The 19,850-nt window shown below is 43.7% G+C and overlaps 1 protein-coding gene across 1 annotated transcript in view; it reads right to left on the bottom strand.

The window, feature by feature from the left end:
- The window catches only part of LOC132821917 (retinol-binding protein 1-like), a 53,141-nt gene extending 48,330 nt beyond the window's left edge, over positions 1-4,811 (bottom strand). The window contains exons 1-2 of the mRNA XM_060834878.1: positions 4,739-4,811; positions 2,119-2,297 (exon numbers count right to left, since the gene is read on the bottom strand). Coding sequence (XP_060690861.1) covers positions 2,119-2,297; positions 4,739-4,811 — 252 coding nt within the window. The remainder of the gene's footprint in view (positions 1-2,118; positions 2,298-4,738) is intronic.
- Positions 4,812-19,850: the final 15,039 nt, after the last annotated feature.

Below are 19,850 nucleotides of genomic sequence, written 5' to 3' on the forward strand. Positions count from 1 at the left end.
CTGGATGTCCATGGTGAAGATAAGGCGTTGGGGACCGGGGAAGCAAAACTCATGGAGCAGGTGGAGGGCATGGGTGGTGTCCCGAACGTAGGTGGGGAGTTCTTGGACTAAGGGGGACAGGACCGTGTCGAGGTATGCAGAGATGAGTTCGGTGGGGCAGGAGCAGGCTGAGACAATGGGTCGGCCGGGGCAGTCAGGTTTGTGGCCGTACCAACCAGTACCCTTCCACTGACACCCTCCTTCGACTGACTGAACTGGTCCTCACTCTGAACAATTTCTCTTTCCAATCCTCTCACTTCCTCCAAACCAAAGGAGTAGCCTTGGGCACCCGCATGGGCCCCAGCTATGCCTGCCTCTTCGTAGGATATGTGGAACAGTCCATCTTCAGCAGCTACGCTGGCACCACCCCCCACCTTTTCCTCCGCTGTATTGATGCTGCCTTGTGCTCCCATGAGGAGGTTGAACAATTCATCCACTTTACCAACACCTTCCACCCCGACCTCAAATTTACCTGGACCATCTCAGACTCCTCCCTTACCTTCCTAGACCTCTCCATTTCTATCTCAGGTGACCGAATCAACATGGACATTTACTATAAACCGACCGACTCCCACAGCTACCTAGACTATACCTCCTCCCACCCGGCCCCCTGTAAAAACGCCATCCCATATACCCAATTCCTTCGTCTCCGCCGCATCTGCTCCCAGGAGGACCAGTTCCAATACCGAACAATTCAGATGGCTTCCTTCTTCAAAGACTGCAACTTCACCCCAGACTTGATCAATGATGCTCTCCACCGCATCTCCTCCACTTCCCACTCCTCTGCCCTTGAGCCCCGCCCCTCCACTCGCCACCAGGACAGAACCCGACTGGTCCTCACCTACCACCCCACCAACCTCCATGTACATCGTATGATCTGTTGTCATTTCTGCCACCTCCAAAAGGACCCCACCACCAGGAATATATTTCCCTCCCCTCCCCTATCAGTGTTCCGAAAAGACCACTCCCTCTGTGACTCCCTCGTCAGATCCACACCTCCCACCAATCCAACCTCCACTCCCGGCACCTTCTCCTGCCATCTCAAGAAATGCAAAACTTGCACCCACACCTCCCCCCTTACTTCCCTCCAAGGCCCCAAAGGATCCTTCCATATCCGCCACAAATTCACCTGCACCTCCACATACGTCATTTACTGCATCCGCTGCACCCGTTGTGGCCTCCTCTATATTGGGGAGACAGGCCGCCTACTTGCGAAATGTTTCAGAGAACACCTCTGGGACACCCGGACCAACCAACCCAACCACCCCGTGGCTCAACACTTCAACTCCCCCTCCCACTCCACCAAGGACATGCAGGTCCTTGGACTCCTCCATCGCCAAACCATAGCAACACGACGGCTGGAGGAAGAGCGCCTCATCTTCCGCCTAGGAACCCTCCAACCACAAGGGATGAACTCAGACTTCTCCAGTTTCCTCATTTCCCCTTTCCCCACCTTGTCTCAGTCCCAACTCTTGAACTCAGCACCGCCTTCCTAACCTGCAATCTTCTTCCTGACCTCTCCGCCCCCACCCCTACTCCAGCCTATCACCCTCACCTTAACCTCCTTCCACCTATCGCATTTCCGACACCCCTCCCCCAAGTCCCTCCTCCCTACCTTTTATCTTAGCCTGCTTGGCACACTTTCCTCATTTCTGAAGAAGGGCTCATGCCCGAAACGTCGATTCTCCTGCTCCTTGGATGCTGCCTGACTTGCTGCGCTTTTCCAGCAACACATTTTCAGCTCTGATGTCCAGCATCTGCAGTCCTCACTTTCTCCTATATAGTAACTATACCCTGGAAGCTACTGAACTACGTACACAGAAAATATACCAGTACCATTTGGCGCATCATTGTTTTACCAGTACAAAATGGCACAAATCTGTCTGAAATACATACAGAATGTTTGTATCCACTGCAAATTTGACTCAATATATAGAAGCATTAAAACGCTGGTTACAATCCTGGCCTCACAGTGATTGGTGTATGCTTAGTTTTGGCAGTATTTCCAAAATTTGGACTAACAGCAAAAGCCATCCTAATCAGAGGTTTAACAGGATCTTTCAGTCACACAATGCTTACCATACATTGGCGGTCATCTATCCCAGTTAAATCCTCAGGAAACTCCTTGCCAATATCAAATTCCATGAGATAATTCCGGAAGCTGCTGATGGTTTTAATGATCATGTGATCTCCTGTCTGAGCAATATCTTTGTCTGGTTTCAGCAAAACCGCAATTTTCCGTAAAGCAATGTTTACATCTATGCAAAAATGGAAGGTAATCATATGTTGAACTGAAACAAAATCCAACATTGAACTTTATACTGTGACATTAGTTATGGTATTAAGTGAAAATTGTATACTATAGAAAAATAAAAAAAAAATCATTATTATCTTGTATATATCCACTCTAGGAGAAAGTGAGGACTGTAGATGTTGGAGATCAGAGTCAAAACGTGTGGTGCTGGAAAAACACAGCAGGTCAGGCAGCACCCAAGGAGAGCCAAAGTTTCGGGCAAATGATGAAGGGCTTATGCCCGAAACGTCGATTCCCCTGCTTCTTGTATGCTGCCTGACCTGCTGTGCTTTTACAGTGCCACACGTTTTGACATATATACAGTCTAGTCTACATACTGTTAATGTGGTATTATGAGTTGAATCCATTAATATGACTACAGGACTTAGGGATAGCTGTATGCTCTTGCTCTTCAAATCTGCTTAACCATTTAACAAGTGACAGTCCTTGACATCAAGGAGCCCTGGCAAAACTTGAATCAATGGGAATCGGGGGAAGACTTTCTGTGGGTTAGTCATACCTGGCACATCGAAAGATGGTTGTGGTTGTTGGAAGTCAGTCATTGCAGCTCCAGGAGCTCCTCAAGATAATGTCCTGGGCCAAACCATCTTTAGCTGCTTCATCAATGACCTCCATCATAAGGTCAGAAATGGAGATGGTCACCAGTTTTTACACAACATTCAGCACCATTCGTGACTCCTCAGACACTGAAGCAGTCCATGGCCAAATACAACAAGATTGGGACAATATCCAGGCTTGGGCTAACAAGTGGCAAGTAACATTCACACCAGACAAATGACAGGCAATGACTATCTCCAATATCAGACAATCTAACCACCATCTCTTGATAGTCAATGGCATTATCATCACTGAATCCCTCACTATCAACATGCTGGGTGTTAGCACTGACCAGAAATTGAACTGGACTTGCTATATAAACACAGTGGCTACAAGATTAGGTCAGAATATTGAAGCAATTAACTCACCTTCTGACTCCCCAGCACTTATAAACCATCTAACAGGGGCAAGTCCCTACTTGTCTGGATGGATGTAGCTGCAGTAATAGTCAAGAAGCTTGACACCATATAGGTCAAAGCAGCCGCTTGATTGGCACTACATCCACAAGCATCCCCTCTCAACAGCACCGACACTCAGTAGCAGCAGTGTGTACTAGCTATAAGATACACTGCAGAAATTCAGCAGCACCTTTCAAACCCATAATCACTTCCATCCAGAAGGACAAGGGTAGCAGATAAATGGGAAAACCACCACCTGCAATATCTCCTCCAAGACACTCACCATCCTAACTTGGAAATATATCGTCGATCCTTCACTGTCGCTGGGTCAAAATCCTGGAATTCCCTCCTTAAGAGTGTTGTGGGTCGACTGTCAGCACATGGACTGCATTAGTTCAAGGCAGCAAATCACCATTACCTTCTCAAGGGCAATTAGGGACTGGCAATAAATTTTGACCAGCTAGTGACATCCCCATCACATTTGTGAATACTAATAATAGATTATGACCACTCTGGCTGTGGTCTTAACTCCATTTTCTTGTCTGTCCTCCCAGAGTCCCTTGGCTTCACTGATTATCAAAAATCTATTTTATTCAGTCTGGAAGAAATTCACTAATTCAGCCTCCATTGCTTTAAGTGTAGAGGATTCCACATAGTCGTGACCTTTTGAGAGAAAAGAAATTCATCTCGTCTCCATTTCAAAAGGGGAGACCTCATATTCTTAAACAGTATCCCTCTGTTCTTGTCTTCCACACAAAGGGAGCACTTACTTGGTAGCCAACCTCAGCAGGTAAATCTTATTATCTTTCTATCAAGTTATCTCTCATTCTTCTAAACTCCAAAGGATTTGGGCTCACCTGTTCCACCTTTCCTCTTAAGTCTGTACTGGGAATGAGTGGGGTCAACGTAATCTGAACAGCCTCTAACTTTACACATTATCTGATATGTGATATGTCACTGACATTAATCAAAATGAAGGCTCTGATGTTTGATGTAGGAGGAGATTCCTAAAGTAAATTAAATCACCTGTAATTCAGTCATGCTGCATATTGTTGAATTGGTATTAATGAAAGACTTGCATTTTTCTTATATCTTTCATCATCCAGAGCACTCCATCACCAATGAAAAACTTCTAATATTTTATAATTAGGTTTTAATAATGTATCTGCAATTACAGCAACAATTTCCTTTTAAAAACAGAGCCCTAGTTAAATTGATTCCATAACAAAACACAGAAACACTTCAACAGGCAACATTACTCTCATTGAAAAGTTGCGGTGATATCAAATTTGTCACCTAACTGTCAATTCTCAAAGCATTAGTTTAAATATCGTGCCAAATACTGAGTGCAATTTCAGCTTACATCAACACCAATGGTTCAGATTTTTACCTAGTGCTTTTAGATACTCTTCGAAGTTCTCGTTGGATATCATTTTCCAGTATCCACTGAAATCAGTTGACATTTCTAAATCTTCAGAAACAGAAGAGCTGAAGTGTTTGCCACGGTTTGCAGGCTTGTCCTCACTGAGTTCACAAACATGTAGAGACTATAGTCCAACACACTTTATCAGCCCGACTCTCACAATGCAAGTCTTTTGATCCGATTAATTGGAGAATGCTGCAATGCATTTTCCGGTCAGACTCAGAAATCCCGTTTGCTGAAATCAATGATGACTATTAAGTAACCCTTCATTATAGCCTTCTGTGTCTCACAAAAGATGGATTCTATGCTTTAATTTCTTTTCTCGAAAGTAGAATACTCCTGATTACAGTGACATCATAATAAGATGAGAGCCAAACCCAAATGGTTTCTTCCCATTGTGCACATTACCTAACTGTTCATTAAGCATAGTCACAAAAATATATATTTTCTTTATTTGAGTGGATAAAATCAATTAATATTCTGGGCAATGTTCACAGGGAACAATGGGGGTTTGGAGCTCTTTGTCCGAACATTTCCTCTGTTCTAATTACTAACCATAACAAATGCTGCAATTATGCCCAGATGATAAATTGGAAAATGACCAGGGTTGCCTAATTTGCAAGCAATTTGTTTAAAATATTCAGCTGTTATGCCAATAATCTGTAAACATTTTTCCTCATTTAACTTATCCAAAATCTTCCTAATTTTGAAATGCTTTCTTTTTAACACTTACTATCTGCAAACATTCTGCTTCTCTGATAACATAAGACTCAATCTTGATAATATATAGTGAATTAGCAGAATGGCATTTCTGCAGGATTTCTAAATTGGAGCCCAGCCATGAACACAGAAACAGAAGCAGGTCATTTACAACATCCAAAAACCTGCTGCAACTTTCAATTAGATCATTCTTAAAAATTTGTTCATGGGATGTGAGCATTATTGGCTAATTGCCCTGGAGAATGCACTGGCCATCTGCTTTCTTAAACCACTGTATTCCTTATGGTATGGGGACACCCACAATGCAAGGAAGTTCCAGAATTTTAAGCCAACAACACTGAAGGAATGCTACTATACTTCCAAGTCCAGATGCTTTGTGGCGTGAATTGGAACATGCAGGTGCTTCTTGTTCTTCTACATGGTGGAACACATGGGTTTGTAAGGTGTTACAGGAGTCTTGGTGAATTGCTGTGTACCATCTTGGTACACACTGAAGCTGGTATGTATCATTGATGAAGCTCAATAGAAGAACCCCTTCTTCAGAATCAATGTATCATAGCATGATAATGGCGTATCGTCAGTATATTAAAGCATATCACATCTTGGTAGCACCTCACACAATATTGGCAATGCAGTAAAAAACAAATTGCTCATAAAAGAATCTCCACTGAAGGTTAGACAGCCCTGGACATCAAAGCGTTTGGACAACCAAGCACACTAAATTCTTTAAGTGAGTACACATCTCCAACTTAAATAACCAGGAAGCAAATGCACCTTCTCTTGTTACAGTTCAAGAACTATTAAGCTAGCCGCTCTCTAACTCTTTTACAAAACTAAAGCATAATGTTTCAATTTCTTTCCCAATATAAAAATTAAGACACAGCAGTAAAAGGCTTCTTACAGGTTGAAAAATAAAATCTGCCGCTAAAAAAACTTCTAACATGTTTAAAGCTAACATTGACAATCAAAGGACACTATCAGCATAACTAAAATCAAAACAAAATGCTGGAGAAACTTAGCAGGTCTAGAAGCAAACCTGTGAAGAGAGACCAAGTAAAGGTACAGTCTAATAGAACTCTTCTTCATCCTGGTTCTATCAGACTCGAAATGTTGCAAAAGGAAATGGAAGGAGGAGAATGTGAGGTCTGCAGATGCTGGAGATCAGAGCTGAAAATGTGTTGCTGGAAAAGCGCAGCAGGTCAGGCAGCATCCAAGGAACAGGAAATTTTACGTTTCGGGCATAAGCCCTTCATCTGATTCCTGATGAAGGGCTTATGCCCGAAACGTCGAATTTCCTGTTCCTTGGATGCTGCCTGACCTGCTGCGCTTTTCCAGCAACACATTTTCAGCAAAGGAAATGGAAGGCAAACAATTTGTCTGCAAATTGGGCAGCAAGCGACACCTTCATTGAAGCACAGCTCCACAAGCTTTGCAAAGCAGATTGTGCCAAATGATCCCAATGGATCTCTTAAAATAGTACTCCCTTTCAGAAAGGAGGGGCTTCACCAAATAAGCACATCGATTTTTTCCTTGGACAATAAAAGAAAATCAGGTGATGATCTGAAGAGTACTTGAAGACCAGCTCAAACTACAATTCAACTTCCAGATTAACAAACTCTGACTCATGGTGTATAGACAGAAAGCCCAAAGATTTATTGATGACTTTGATACCAAATGCCACTGCAAAGGGCATGGGTATGATTTCTGTGAGCAAGAATTCACATGGCAGCTAAACGAGTTTGTAATCACTTCTGTTCTGATCAAAGCTTTCTAGAAAGAGTTTCTGGGTAAGTAACAGGGCCATACTATCAATACATTGCTGGAAGATGGCTACCAGCATGAAGCCACAGAGGCAGGCCAACTGCCATTCCATACTTTGGATGCTGATAACACTATTTCTATAGTCAGCATAGAGCTCCAAAGTAGATGCAGTTTGTCACACCCACAGAGGTTATCTGGCATTTCCTCCAATCTGAAAAGCACATGGCATCAAGGACATTGGACACACAGGCAGAAAATCAGATCTCAAAAGCTGAACCAGAGCCAGAACAAGAACCAGGCAACCAACACAGTGGTACAACACTAAACTTAGGCAGCATTGAGACTCTTCCAAACAGGTACAAACATATCGACAAAGTGAACAGCCAACAAACTGAAAAGCAACCTTTGGTAGATGACCAAGCCTTCCATATCGTCAACTTCACGTGCTACATTGATGGTATAAAACAAGGAGGCGATTTTATGGTCATTAGCTTTGCATGTCCCCAAAAGGCAGGTTCACACACCTGAAAGCCAAAATTGATACAGGAGGTAGTGCCAACCCCATATTACCACTTTGCACTTTAAAAGACAGATACCCTAACAAGTACACTTCAAGTCACAAAGCTGTATAGCATGGAAACAGACCCTTCGGTCCAATTTGTCCATGCCAACCAAGTACTGAAATACTATTTACTAGCATTTGACCCATATCTGTCCAAACCCTTCCAATCATGTTCCCATCCAGATGCCTTTGAATACTGTGATTGAACCAGCCTCCATCACTTCCTCTGGCAGCTCATTCCATTCCTGCACTACCCTCTGCATAAAAAGTTGCATCATTGGTCCCTTTTAAATTTTTCCCTTCTCATGTTAAACCCATGCCCTCTGGGTTTGGACTCCCCTCGGCTGGAGAAAAGGCCTTGGCTATTCTTCTTAGTACAACCGACAAAAACCCATCTTACCTCATATAACAGTTCACCGAAACATAGAAAATAGGGCAGAAATAGCCCATTCAGCATTCTGGGTTTGCTCCATTATTCAATATGATGATGGCTGATCATTCAGCTGAGTACCCTTTTTCACTTTCTCACCATAACCTTTAATCTCTTTAGCCTCAAGAAATATTTTTAACTGTCTTGAAAACATTCGTTGTTTTGGCCTCAACCAATTTCTGTGGCAGACAATTTCAGAGGCCCACCCACCAATCTCTGGCTGAGGAAATTTCTCTTCACCTCACTCCACAAACGCCTACCTTGGGCTATGAACCCCTGGTTCTGGACTCCCTGGTCATCAGGAACATCCTCCCTGCACTAACTTTATCTAGTCCTGTTAGAATTCTATAGACTTCTGTGAGATTCTCCTCTGTGCTCCCCCCACCACAACATTCTTCAAAACATCAGCAAACACAGTCCTAACCAATCCAGTTTCTTTCCTGCCATCCCAGGAATCACAATGCTAAAACTTTGTTGCACTCCCTTCAGAGCCAGAACATCCTTCTCAGACGTGGAGACCAAAACTACACACAATATTCAAGTATGCTCTCACCAAGGCCCTGTAAAATTGCAGTCGAGAGTGTGGTGCTGGAAAAGCACAGCAGGTCAGGCAGCATCTGAGGAGCAGGAGAATCAATGTTTCGAGCATAAGCCCTTCATCACACTCTGGACTCTGATCTCCATCATCTGCAGTCCCCACTTTCTCCTGTAAGATTGCAGCAAGATATCTCTCCTACTGTACTCAAATTCTCTCACAATGAACAGCAACACACCATTTGCCTTCTTCACTGCCTGCTGCACCTGCATACTGACTTGCAGCACCGGTAGTACAGAGACAGGAAGAAAGTGAGGATTGCAGATGCTGGATATCAGAGTCAAGAGTGTGGTGCTGGAAAAGCATAGCAGGTCAGGCAGCATCCAGGAGCAGAAATGCTGATGAAGGGCTTACGCCCGAAACGTCGATTGTCCTGCTCCTTGGATGCTGCCTGACCTGTTGTACAAAGACATCCAGGTCTCACTGCACCTCCCCCTTTCCCAATCTATCATCATTCAGGTGATAGATAATCAGCCTCCCTGCTTTTGTTCCTATTGTGGATAACCTTATATTTATCTATACTATACTTCATCTGCCATGTATTTGTCCACTCGCTCAATTTGTCCGAATCAAACTGAAACAACTCTGCATCTTGCCCACAGTTCACCCAGCTTTGTTCATCTGTGAACTCGGAGAGTCCATGCAGTAGTAAATTCACACGTTAGTGCCAAAATGCAAGTTGTACTTTAATTCCTGAAACCCTTTACCTGGTAGAGGTATCCTTGGATCATAAGTGACAGGGTTACCAGAAACATGGAACTCATCATCATAACTGTGCATCAGCTTCAAACAGTCACAGCCACAGAGAATGAAGGAACTACAGGTCTTCTGTCTTCAAACAGAGGGAGAATGAAATAGACACAAACTCAGTGAGGGGGTACAGAACTACCAGAAACATGCACCAGACAGAGATTGCAAGTTAGAAATCCAGACATCCAGACCCAAATGGCCTCCTTCTTCAAAGATCGCAATTTCCCCTCTGACGTGGTTGACAATGCTCTCCACCGCATCTCCTCCACTTCCCGCACCTGTGCCCTTGAGCCCTGCCCCTCCAATCGCCACCAGGACAGAACCCCACTGGTCCTCACCTACCACCCCACCAACCTCCAGATACATCGGATCATCCTCCATCATTTCCGCCACCTCTAAACAGACCCCACCCCCAGGGATATATTTCCCTCCCCACCCCTATCAGTGTTCCGGAGAGACCACTCCCTCCGTGACTCCCTCGTCAGGTCCACACCCCCCACCAACCCAACCTCCACTCCCGGCACCTTCCCCTGCAACCGTAGGAAGTGCAAAACTTGCGCCCACACCTCCACTCCCCCCCACCACCTCTCTCCAAGGCCCCAATGGATCCTTCCATATCTGTCACAAATTCTTCTACACTTCCACACATATCATTTACTGCATCCATTGCACCTGATGTGGTCTCCTCTACATTGGGGAGACAGCCACCTACTTGCAGAACGTTTCAGGGAACACCTCTGGACACCCGCACCAACCAACCCAACCGGCCCGTGGCTGAACACTTTAACTCCCTCTCCCACTCCACCAAAGACATGCAGGTCCTTGGCCTCCTCCATCGCCAGACCCTGGCCACACGACGCTGGAGGAAGAGCACCTCATCTTCCGCCAAGGAACCCTCCAACCACACGGGATAAATGTAGATTTCTCCAGCTTCCTCATTTCCCCTCTCCTTATCTCAGCCCCAACCGCCGGATTCAGCACCGCCCTCTTGACCTGCAATCTTCTTCCTCATCCTTCCATCCCCACCCCCTCTCCGGCCTATCACGCTCACCCTCAGCTCCTTCCACCTATCGTATTCCCAGCACCCCTCCCCCAAATTCCCTCCCCCCAACTTTTATCTCAGCCTGCTTGACACACCAGCCTCATTCCTGAAGAAGGGCTTATGCCCGAAACGTCGGATTCTCCTGCACCTCGGATGCTGCCTGACCTGCTGTTTTTTCCAGCACCACACTTTTCAACTCTGGTCTCCAGCATCTGCAGTCCTCACTTTCTCCTAGAAATCCAGACACACCAACCATGCGCACAGTGAGCAAGAGAAAAGCTCCAATAGTAATGGCTGTGTGATGATCCTGAGCAATAGCAGCTAGCAACAAGAGGGCATCCACCAATAACATACCTCTCCTGGTGAGTATATGATCACCAGATCAGAACAATTCAATCAATCCTTCAAAATGTAATATTGAATCTTGTTAACTTGGTTTTATATGTCTCTGTAATTATTGCATTGACAACACTTGCCTATGTACAATGATGTATATTTGTTTGGGATTTCTTTTTAAAAGAAGTGATGTTGTGTCATGCCTCAAAGCAAGATATATAATATACCTTTAAGGTGATTGCTTATGATGACATCACCATATCATGGTATGTGACCTGTAAAATATAAAATTTGCAGTCCCCATCTTACTGAGTTGTATCCTTTTGCAACATGACTCACTGTGTGAAGCATCTGCAGTATCTCCAAATTGCTTCACTTAAGCACAAATACACAAGTGCCTGTGATTGTAATGTACATATTCAGATACCAGGTGCTACAACAAAAGTTCATTGAATACTTCAGTACAATGTAATCCACATCTCGTCCTTATGTTACTGAAGCTAAGGTAAACACCATTGTGTTAGTAGCAAATCATCAGTATATCACACTAAAACAGGCCTTGATGACACGTCAATCACCTGATTCATTATATAAAAATGCATTCAGGTGTTCATATCCTGCTTCAATTATGCAATCATCTGTGACTAATTTATATTCAATCCAAGAATTTCAATTATCTTAGCAAAGTAAAAATTAAGTTATCTGATGTCCTGATCTATTGCAGGTTTTCCAAGTGTAAAATATTTGTTTTATTTACATGTATATTTTACAAAACTACTACTGACATATTTTCACTGCCTGGTGCTCGTGCATGCAAAATGTCTGAAGCTTCTCGGTACGACTGTGAAGGTACAGTGAGCAATACTAGTGACAGTGTTGAACCAACCTGCTTGTTCTTGACATTTCCTAATCAGTTTGGTCTGGAGACAGGAGTCCGTGCGGTGAAGGGGTGGTGGAGAGACAGGTCATTGAGTCAGACAGCATGGAAACAGACCCTTCAGTCCAACTAGTCCATGCCGAGCATAATCCCAAACCATCCCAATCCCACCTGACTGCACTCGGTCTGTATCCCTTCAAACCTTTCTTATTCATGTACTTATCCAAATGTCTTTTAACTTTGCAATGGTAGCCTCACCCACCACTTCCTCTGGAAGCTCATTCCATGCATGAACCACTCCCTGTTAAAAAGTTGCTCCTCATGTCCTTTTTAAATCTTTCTCCTTGCCTGATAGTGGTCAAATCCATTAATACTGGTAAGGGCTTTTTGTGCTGCATGGTGGTGGGTGGGAGAGGGAAAGATATATATGTGGATGTGCATAACCTGCTTTCTCTTCAGTTGTCTTGTCCCACATTTCCCAGCAGGTAAGTGATGTTGACAGCTTGTCTCTATACTTCTCAGCACCTCCCTTCTATTAACAAATTGCCTATATCGGTTATCAGAGCTTCTCAAAATTTAATACCGTTTGGAAGGCAAGTGCAGTCAGATGGCATTATTCTGAACCACACATTAGCCACCAGTGTGTTGTTTATTTCTCTGTTCTAGCTTAGGTAGCCTAGGGTCTGCATCCTTGGCTGGCCCCAACCCTTGGAAAATCACAGCATAAGACATGGTTTGGCAATCCTTGAAAAATTAAGCCTGCGACCTGGAGATGAAAAATAATAGTTGCACAAACTAACATATACTGATTGAAACTTTTATTGAAATTGCAGGGCAGCTTCATTCAATATCTGAGATCAGTGTGTCCAAGATAAACAGCAGGACAGTTTTAAATTGTTCTTTTTTTTTGGTAATTTAGTTGCCTTAATAATTATAATTTACTTACCTAAGCTTGGATCTCAAATAAAAAATACAATTTTACATTCTTACCTGATGACTAAGCAGCTAGTGGTCAGAATTTCTGATGGACTCTGGTTGAATGCATATCAGATTTTTTTAATATAAAGGCTTGTCCCTTGTAACTGCACTATGTCTTTAAACCCTTTGGGTGGGTAGAAAGCTGCAGTCACTCATCACTAGTATTGTAATTAGGTTACTTCACAGTTACATTATGTGCAATGAAACCAAGGGGGTGAACACCATGCTACACAGTAATTTGATCATTAGTGCAACCTGCTTTAGAAAACTGAATTGTATTCAGATTATTTTCTCTAATATTGCAAGTGTGGAATGGTCCTTTTGCAGTAGGGGGACGACATTTTATCCTGATCAACATTTGCATAAAAATAGGCTCGTATGAATGAAATTGAACAATATTTGTGAACAATGACCATCACATTATTTTCACTTGCAACACAATATACTTAAGGTACTTAAAAACTGTATATAGAAGCTAGATCCAGGGTTCACAGTTGACAATTCACCATTCCTCATACAATCGTTAAAAAACTGTAATCAGAAACTCCCTATCTTGAAAATACATATGCGCTGCTTGAATAACATTAGTATTGACGCAAGACAAACAATAAATTCTATCAGTATTTATTATAAAACCATGTAGACAGGCTCCAATGTATTGGAGACATTACAATCAAAAGATGATTATTCATATGTACTGTTTATGTTAACTTTAATAAATGGAAAGGAAAAACCTTTTGGGAGATTCATATAATATGACACGGTAGAGTTGTTTGTTGCCATTATTTATTTCTGACATAGCTCAACACTGGTTCTGTGAACCGCTAACATTGCTTTCAGTACAACAAAATATCCGAATGGAACATAAACTCAAGATGCTATACTTTCTTGACGTTCACAAATCATTTGTAAATGTGCATTCAAAACCAGAACTACTACTTCGATGCTGATACTGCAATCCTGGAAGAATTTAGCACAAGATCAAAGATGGCTGTTGGAGTGTTGCAGGTCATATTTTATTAAACCTGAGTAGCATGTGAATAATCATTATGCGATTCAGCAAGTAATTCCCTGTGTGTTCACCTATGTCTGCTATTTAAAGACATATTGATGCATTCTGACTGTGGTGGAATGTTTAAAGTAAAAATCATTATTTTGGTGGCTTGGTTACTCAGTGGTTAGCACTACTACCTCACAGCACAAGGGACTCTAGTTCAATGCCAGCCTCAGGCGACTGTGTGGCATTTGCACATGATCCCCCTGTCTGCATGGGTTTCGTCCAGATGTTCCGGTTTCCTCCCACAGTTCAAAGATGTGCAGGTTAGGTGGATTGGCTATGCTAAATTGCTCGTAGTGTTCAGGTATGTGTAACTTAGGTGGGTAAACCATGGGAAATGCAGGGTTACAGGGGAAGGGTGGGGGATGCCTTTGGGTAGGATGCTGCTTGGTGACTCAGAGCAGATGTGTTGGGCTGAATGGCCTGTTTCCACACTGTGGGGATTCTATCTTGACATCTGGCATGGTTTTTAGTATATGTAAAAACTGAAGCCTAAAGAGCTAGGAGGTGCCCTACCACACCTCAGATTCTTCAAACACATCACAGAAATATTGCAGAAAAGTTGAAGAGATTCAAGTGAGCAGTGGTGCTGCTGTCTGGTGATAGAGCTGGCTGAGAAGATGGAATAAAATCTGGTAGAACCATTGCCTACAGTGACTGGGAACAAAGCACACAAAGTCTCCTCCTCATGGGCTGGAGTGTGTTTGAAGACAGGAATAAAGCTAGCACTGGGGTAGCCCTTTTAGCCCGAGCAACTGAAGAATGTATCTCAGTGCAGTCAACACTCAAAGATGTATTTTTTGAGAGGTTCATATTCAACAATACAAAAGGTTGAATTATGCTGAGGACACCACCATTGTTGGTCAGATCTCAAACAACAAGAGTGCAGGAAGGTGATACAGCGCTTAATGGCACGGTGTAAAGGGAACAATCTCTCCATCATTAGTGCGGCATGGTGGCACAGTGGTGAGCACTGCTGCCTCACAGCGCCAGAAATCCGGGTTCAATTCCCGCCTCAGGCGACTGACTGTGTGGAGATTGCACATTCTCCCCATGTCTGCATGGGTTTCCTCCGGGTGCTCTGGTTTCCTCCCACAGTCCAAAGATGTGCAGGTCAGGTGAATTGGCCATGCTAAATTGCCCATAGTGTTAGGTAAAGGGATATGGGTGGGTTGCGCTTCGGTGGGTCGGTGTGGGCTTCTGCATAATCTTCTGCGGTATCCGAACTCTAATTCTGTGGGCGGCACAGTAGTTAGCACTGCTGTCTCACAGCGCCTGAGACCCGGGTTCAATTCCGAACTCAGGCGACTGACTGTGTGGAGTTTGCACGTTCTCCCCGTGTCTGCGTGGGTTTCCTCCGGGTGCTCTGGTTTCCTCCCACAGTCCAAAGATGTGCGGGTTAGGTGAATTGGCCATGCTAAATTGCCCGTAGTGTTAGGTAAAGGGGTAAATGTAGGGGTATGGGTGGGTTGCGCTTCGGCGGGTCGGTGTGGATTTGTTGGGCCGAAGGGCCTGTTTCCACACTGTAAGTAATCTAATCTAATGTCAGCAAAACGAAAGAGTTGGTCATTGACTTCAGGAAGTGGAGTGGAGGGCACGACCCTGTCTTTATCAATGGAGCTGGGGTGGAGATGCTAGAGAGTGTCAAGTTCCTGTGAGTGATGATCAGAAACAATCTGGTCTACCCAATGGACACTATGGTCAAGAAAGCACAGCAACCTCTATGGCTCTTCAGGAGGCTGAAGAAATTTAGCGCATCCATAAAGACACTTACAAAGTTTTGTAGATAGGCGGCACGGTAGCTCAGTGGTTAGCACTGCTGCCTCACAGCACCAGGGATCCAGGTTTGATTCCAGCCTCGCGCGACTGCCTGTGTGGAGTTTGCACATTCTCCCTGTGTCTGCGGGGGGTTCCTCCGGGTGCTCTGGTTTCCTCTCACAGTCGAAAGATGTGCATGTTAGATTAATTGGCCATGCTAAATTGCCCATGGTGCTAGGTGCATTAGTCAAAGGGAAATGGGTCTGGGCTGGTTCTCTTCGGAGGGTCGGTGTGGACTAATTGGGCCGAAGGGCCTGTTTCCACACTGCAGGGAGTCTAATCATGCACCCACAGAAAGTATCCAATCTGGATGGAACACGGCATAGCATGACAATTGCTCTGCCAGAAAGAAACTACCGGGGTGTGAACACAGCCCAGTCCATCCCTTGACTTCATTTATATTTCTGGCCACCTTTGGAAAAGAATCAACATAATCAATGATCCCTCCCATGCCGGTTATACTTTCCTCTGTTGCACAGAAGACATAAAAGTTTGAATACACATACGAACAGATTCAAGAACAGTTTCTTCCCTGCTGTTTTCAGACTTCTGAATGCACCTCATTAATGTTAATGTCGATTTCTCTCTGCACCTTCTCTGCAGCTGTAATACTGTATCATACACTCTGTTCTGTTACCCTGATGCACTTGCATCGTACAATCTGCCAGTAAACACATAGGGGACAATAATAAATCAAAATCAAATCAGTATTGTACAACAGTGAAGATCCACCAAAGAGCGAGTTCAAGACCCAAAAACTATAGTCCCCCAATGCAGAGACCAACTTGTTTTTAGAAGTAAACATTTGAGGTTATGAGAGAGACTCCTTTGAGAGGTTGATCTAACTTGTTGAAGATAAGTAAGATTTGGTAGCCAGGTCAGCACATGGTGGTGCAACTCAGTGTTGAGAGGTCAGTTTGTTAATAGACAATCATAAAATCTCTGCTGGAAAGCAAAAGGCTCGTACTGTCCAAAGATGTGCAGGTTAGGTGGACTGGCCATGCTAAATTGCCCACAGTGTCCAGGGGTGTGCAAGCTAGATCAATTAACCATAGGAAATGCAGGATCACAGGGATAGAGGAGGAGATGTGGGCCTGACTGGGATGCTCTTTGGACAATCGGTGTGGACTCGATGGGTCAAATAGCCTGCTTCCACACTGGAGGGATTCTGTGATTCCATAACTGCCATGCCATGAAATGGTGCACCCAGGAGATTAAGGAACATTTTATCTTAAGCTATCTTACAAAGGGGAAAACGATGGAACTATCAAGTATATATACAAAGTGGAGCATACCTACTACAAGTTAACCCTGTGACTGTACACATGAGTTGAAAGAAATTAATCATTGTGGAAAACACCAGGTTGAAGACTCGTGCTGGTAATAGGTTAACTGTGCTGGGGCAGATGATTTGGTGCAGAACAGTTGTGTGTTACTGATCCAGTTCTTCTAGTCAGGATCAGTAACCTCCTCTTCCTGACCCCAGATCAAACAAAATCCTTTCCACTTATCTCCCTCTGTTTTTTTTTTGAGTGGTTTGCCTATGGAGGATTCATCACATCCAAATCAGGAACTAGAGTTCCTACATGGGAGCAACACAAAGAATCTGGATGGGAGACACACTTCCTTTTTTAGCACCAGTAGCAAAATTCAGGGATATAAAGTTTACCAGGAACTGTGCCAGGAATTCTCTTGTGTTATTGTATGAACAAATTGGGTGACTCTGCAGCTTTGCAAATGTGGACATGGATTGGGAGGGGTGCTGGCTTGGTAAGATGGCAGGGTAGGGAGGCAGACAGCTAATGTGCTGGCTGGCAGCTGTGTGGGGTGACAGTGGTAGGCGACAGGATGGCATATGGTAGATCAGGAGCTAGGTAGGATGGCCAGGCCAGTAGGGTAGTGAAATCAAGTCTGAGGGTGGGGCTCAGCTGTACTTTTAATCAACCTATTTTTATATCTCATCATAGACTTCTGGAGGACTTCAGCTCAAGCCTCCTGGATCAGAGGCAGAGACACTACCACAGCATCACAAGCATCCTTGTGGGTTAGTTGTTTAGTTCCACAAGTGATAGAATGTGTTTTAATCAGTTTAACCTTTCCTGGTTAAATATCCAGGAAAGTTAAATGCAATACTCAGTAGCAACACGGTGTTTAAGACTTCTTCTAGAATGTTCTGGAAACAGGGCAATTCTCCGTGGGATATTTAAACTTCCAAGACAGTTCTGGGAGAGTCAATTCTGTAGGGGCATGGACTGTATTTGAGAGAGGACTTTCTGGTGACCAGAAGATCTGAGGCATTATGTGACAAGGCAGTACATAAAGATGCCCACTTCTACTTTGACTGTGAAAGCGAACTAACTATCCAGGGATCAGTAACTCATGGCTGCCAGCTAATGCCAGCAGCACATTCAACATGCGTCAGCCAAGAGGGCTGTATCCATAGAATCCACAAGAGCCTATTTTGGACAATAACTGTGACAAAAATAGGACTCGGAAATCTGCCTTCTTTACAGAGGGAAGTGACATTTCCCACCTTAGTGGGATCTGTTCTATTAGGTTTTAGGACTTTTTGTTTTCTTCATATAGACATACAGCACATGTACATTGGCATACAATGTCACCTTGCCATCAATCTGGGTTCTTTTCATGAGCTCATCCAGACAACAAATAGAAAGAAGAAGCACGCGAACACTGTTATTCTGAGGAAATCCTGGGCATCAAACCAAAGGCAGTTGAAGTTACAGATCACCCATCCTCTGATCCAGTTACACCCTTAATTCATTCCTGATCCGCAAAGAAATTTGAGGCCATAAACATAAGGGAAATAGTTTGAATTGCACTATCATCAACAGCCCAGCATGTGTTTCTCATGATTGTGAAATTAAGGCTGCTGAAAGATTGGCCCGTATTCAATTATACTGAAAGCTTTGGAGACCAAAACAATGAATAAAAAAATGCAGAGAATCTAAATTTGGACTGACCTGCACCAATTATGCATGTCTTCACTCGATATGAAGTGAGACTCATATTAAAGGTGTCACCAAGCAACTCGACTTTCGGAATTAGGCCACCTTTTAAAGGCCTCATTCTGCCTCTCAACATTTTTATTACTTGTACTATTTATTAGTCCAGTGGATCTCATCTGAGTCTGTATCCGATCGCAAAAAACATCAAGGCCTTTTCTGAAATTACACATCGATCTTCTATAAGACCATATTATGTACAACAAATCTTTCAGGAATGGAGCTCAGAGTAAAACTGCAATGCAGATTGCTCTGAAGTAAAAAGAAATGTTTGTTACAAGTTAGCAACAGTATTTTGCCATTACACATCATGTTTAACAGGGTGATCGCATTTGCTTTGTTAACTTTGTAAATCAATACAAGTCAGGTAAGGAGACTTCAACGGAAGTCTAATTCTCTTAGACTCCCTGCGGTCACTCACTCCTTTTCTGACTCCAAACTCCTAACCTGCCATGACTGCCTCTCTGAATTGGCTACCCACATATCCCTCAATCTGACAAATGGTGACTGCAGTCAATGTTCAAGTTGCAAAATCCTAAGTTCAACATTCTGCAGCGAGTGAGACTTGCTGCATGTATTTGTCTCAGTGATTAATAGCATTCACGATTTCTAACCTATCCCAGGATACCAAGTGACTCCTCATTCCCAGTGGCAGCCATATATCTGTTCACAGATAGACTGTGGAGAAGTTACCAAGTTTGACAGCAGCTTCCAAACCCATGGCCACATAATTACCCAGATAGACAAGGGGAGTGGATGTACGGTAACACAACCACCTGAAATTCTCCTCCAAGCCACACTCCATCCTTACTCAAAAGGTCAGTTGGGATTGGGCAATAAATGTTGGCCTTGTCAGTGATAAATGTGGTGCTGGAAAAACATAGCAGGCCAGGCAGCATCCGAGGAGCAGGAGAATCGACGTTTTGGGCATATGCTGTGTTTTTCCAGCACCACATTTTTCAACTCTGGTCTCCAGCATCTGCAGTCCTCATTTTCTCCTTGTCAGTGATACCCGTGACCCATGGAAGTAAGTAAAGAGTGAGTTTAGTGTAAATTTTGGGATAAATGGAGGCAAAGATTTGTATCTAATCATCTTAAAACCTTGATAGCAAGTTAGTTTGTCGTTTTCT

The sequence above is a fragment of the Hemiscyllium ocellatum genome, chromosome 13 (genome assembly GCF_020745735.1).
Source record: "Hemiscyllium ocellatum isolate sHemOce1 chromosome 13, sHemOce1.pat.X.cur, whole genome shotgun sequence".
Classification (NCBI taxonomy): domain Eukaryota; kingdom Metazoa; phylum Chordata; class Chondrichthyes; order Orectolobiformes; family Hemiscylliidae; genus Hemiscyllium; species Hemiscyllium ocellatum.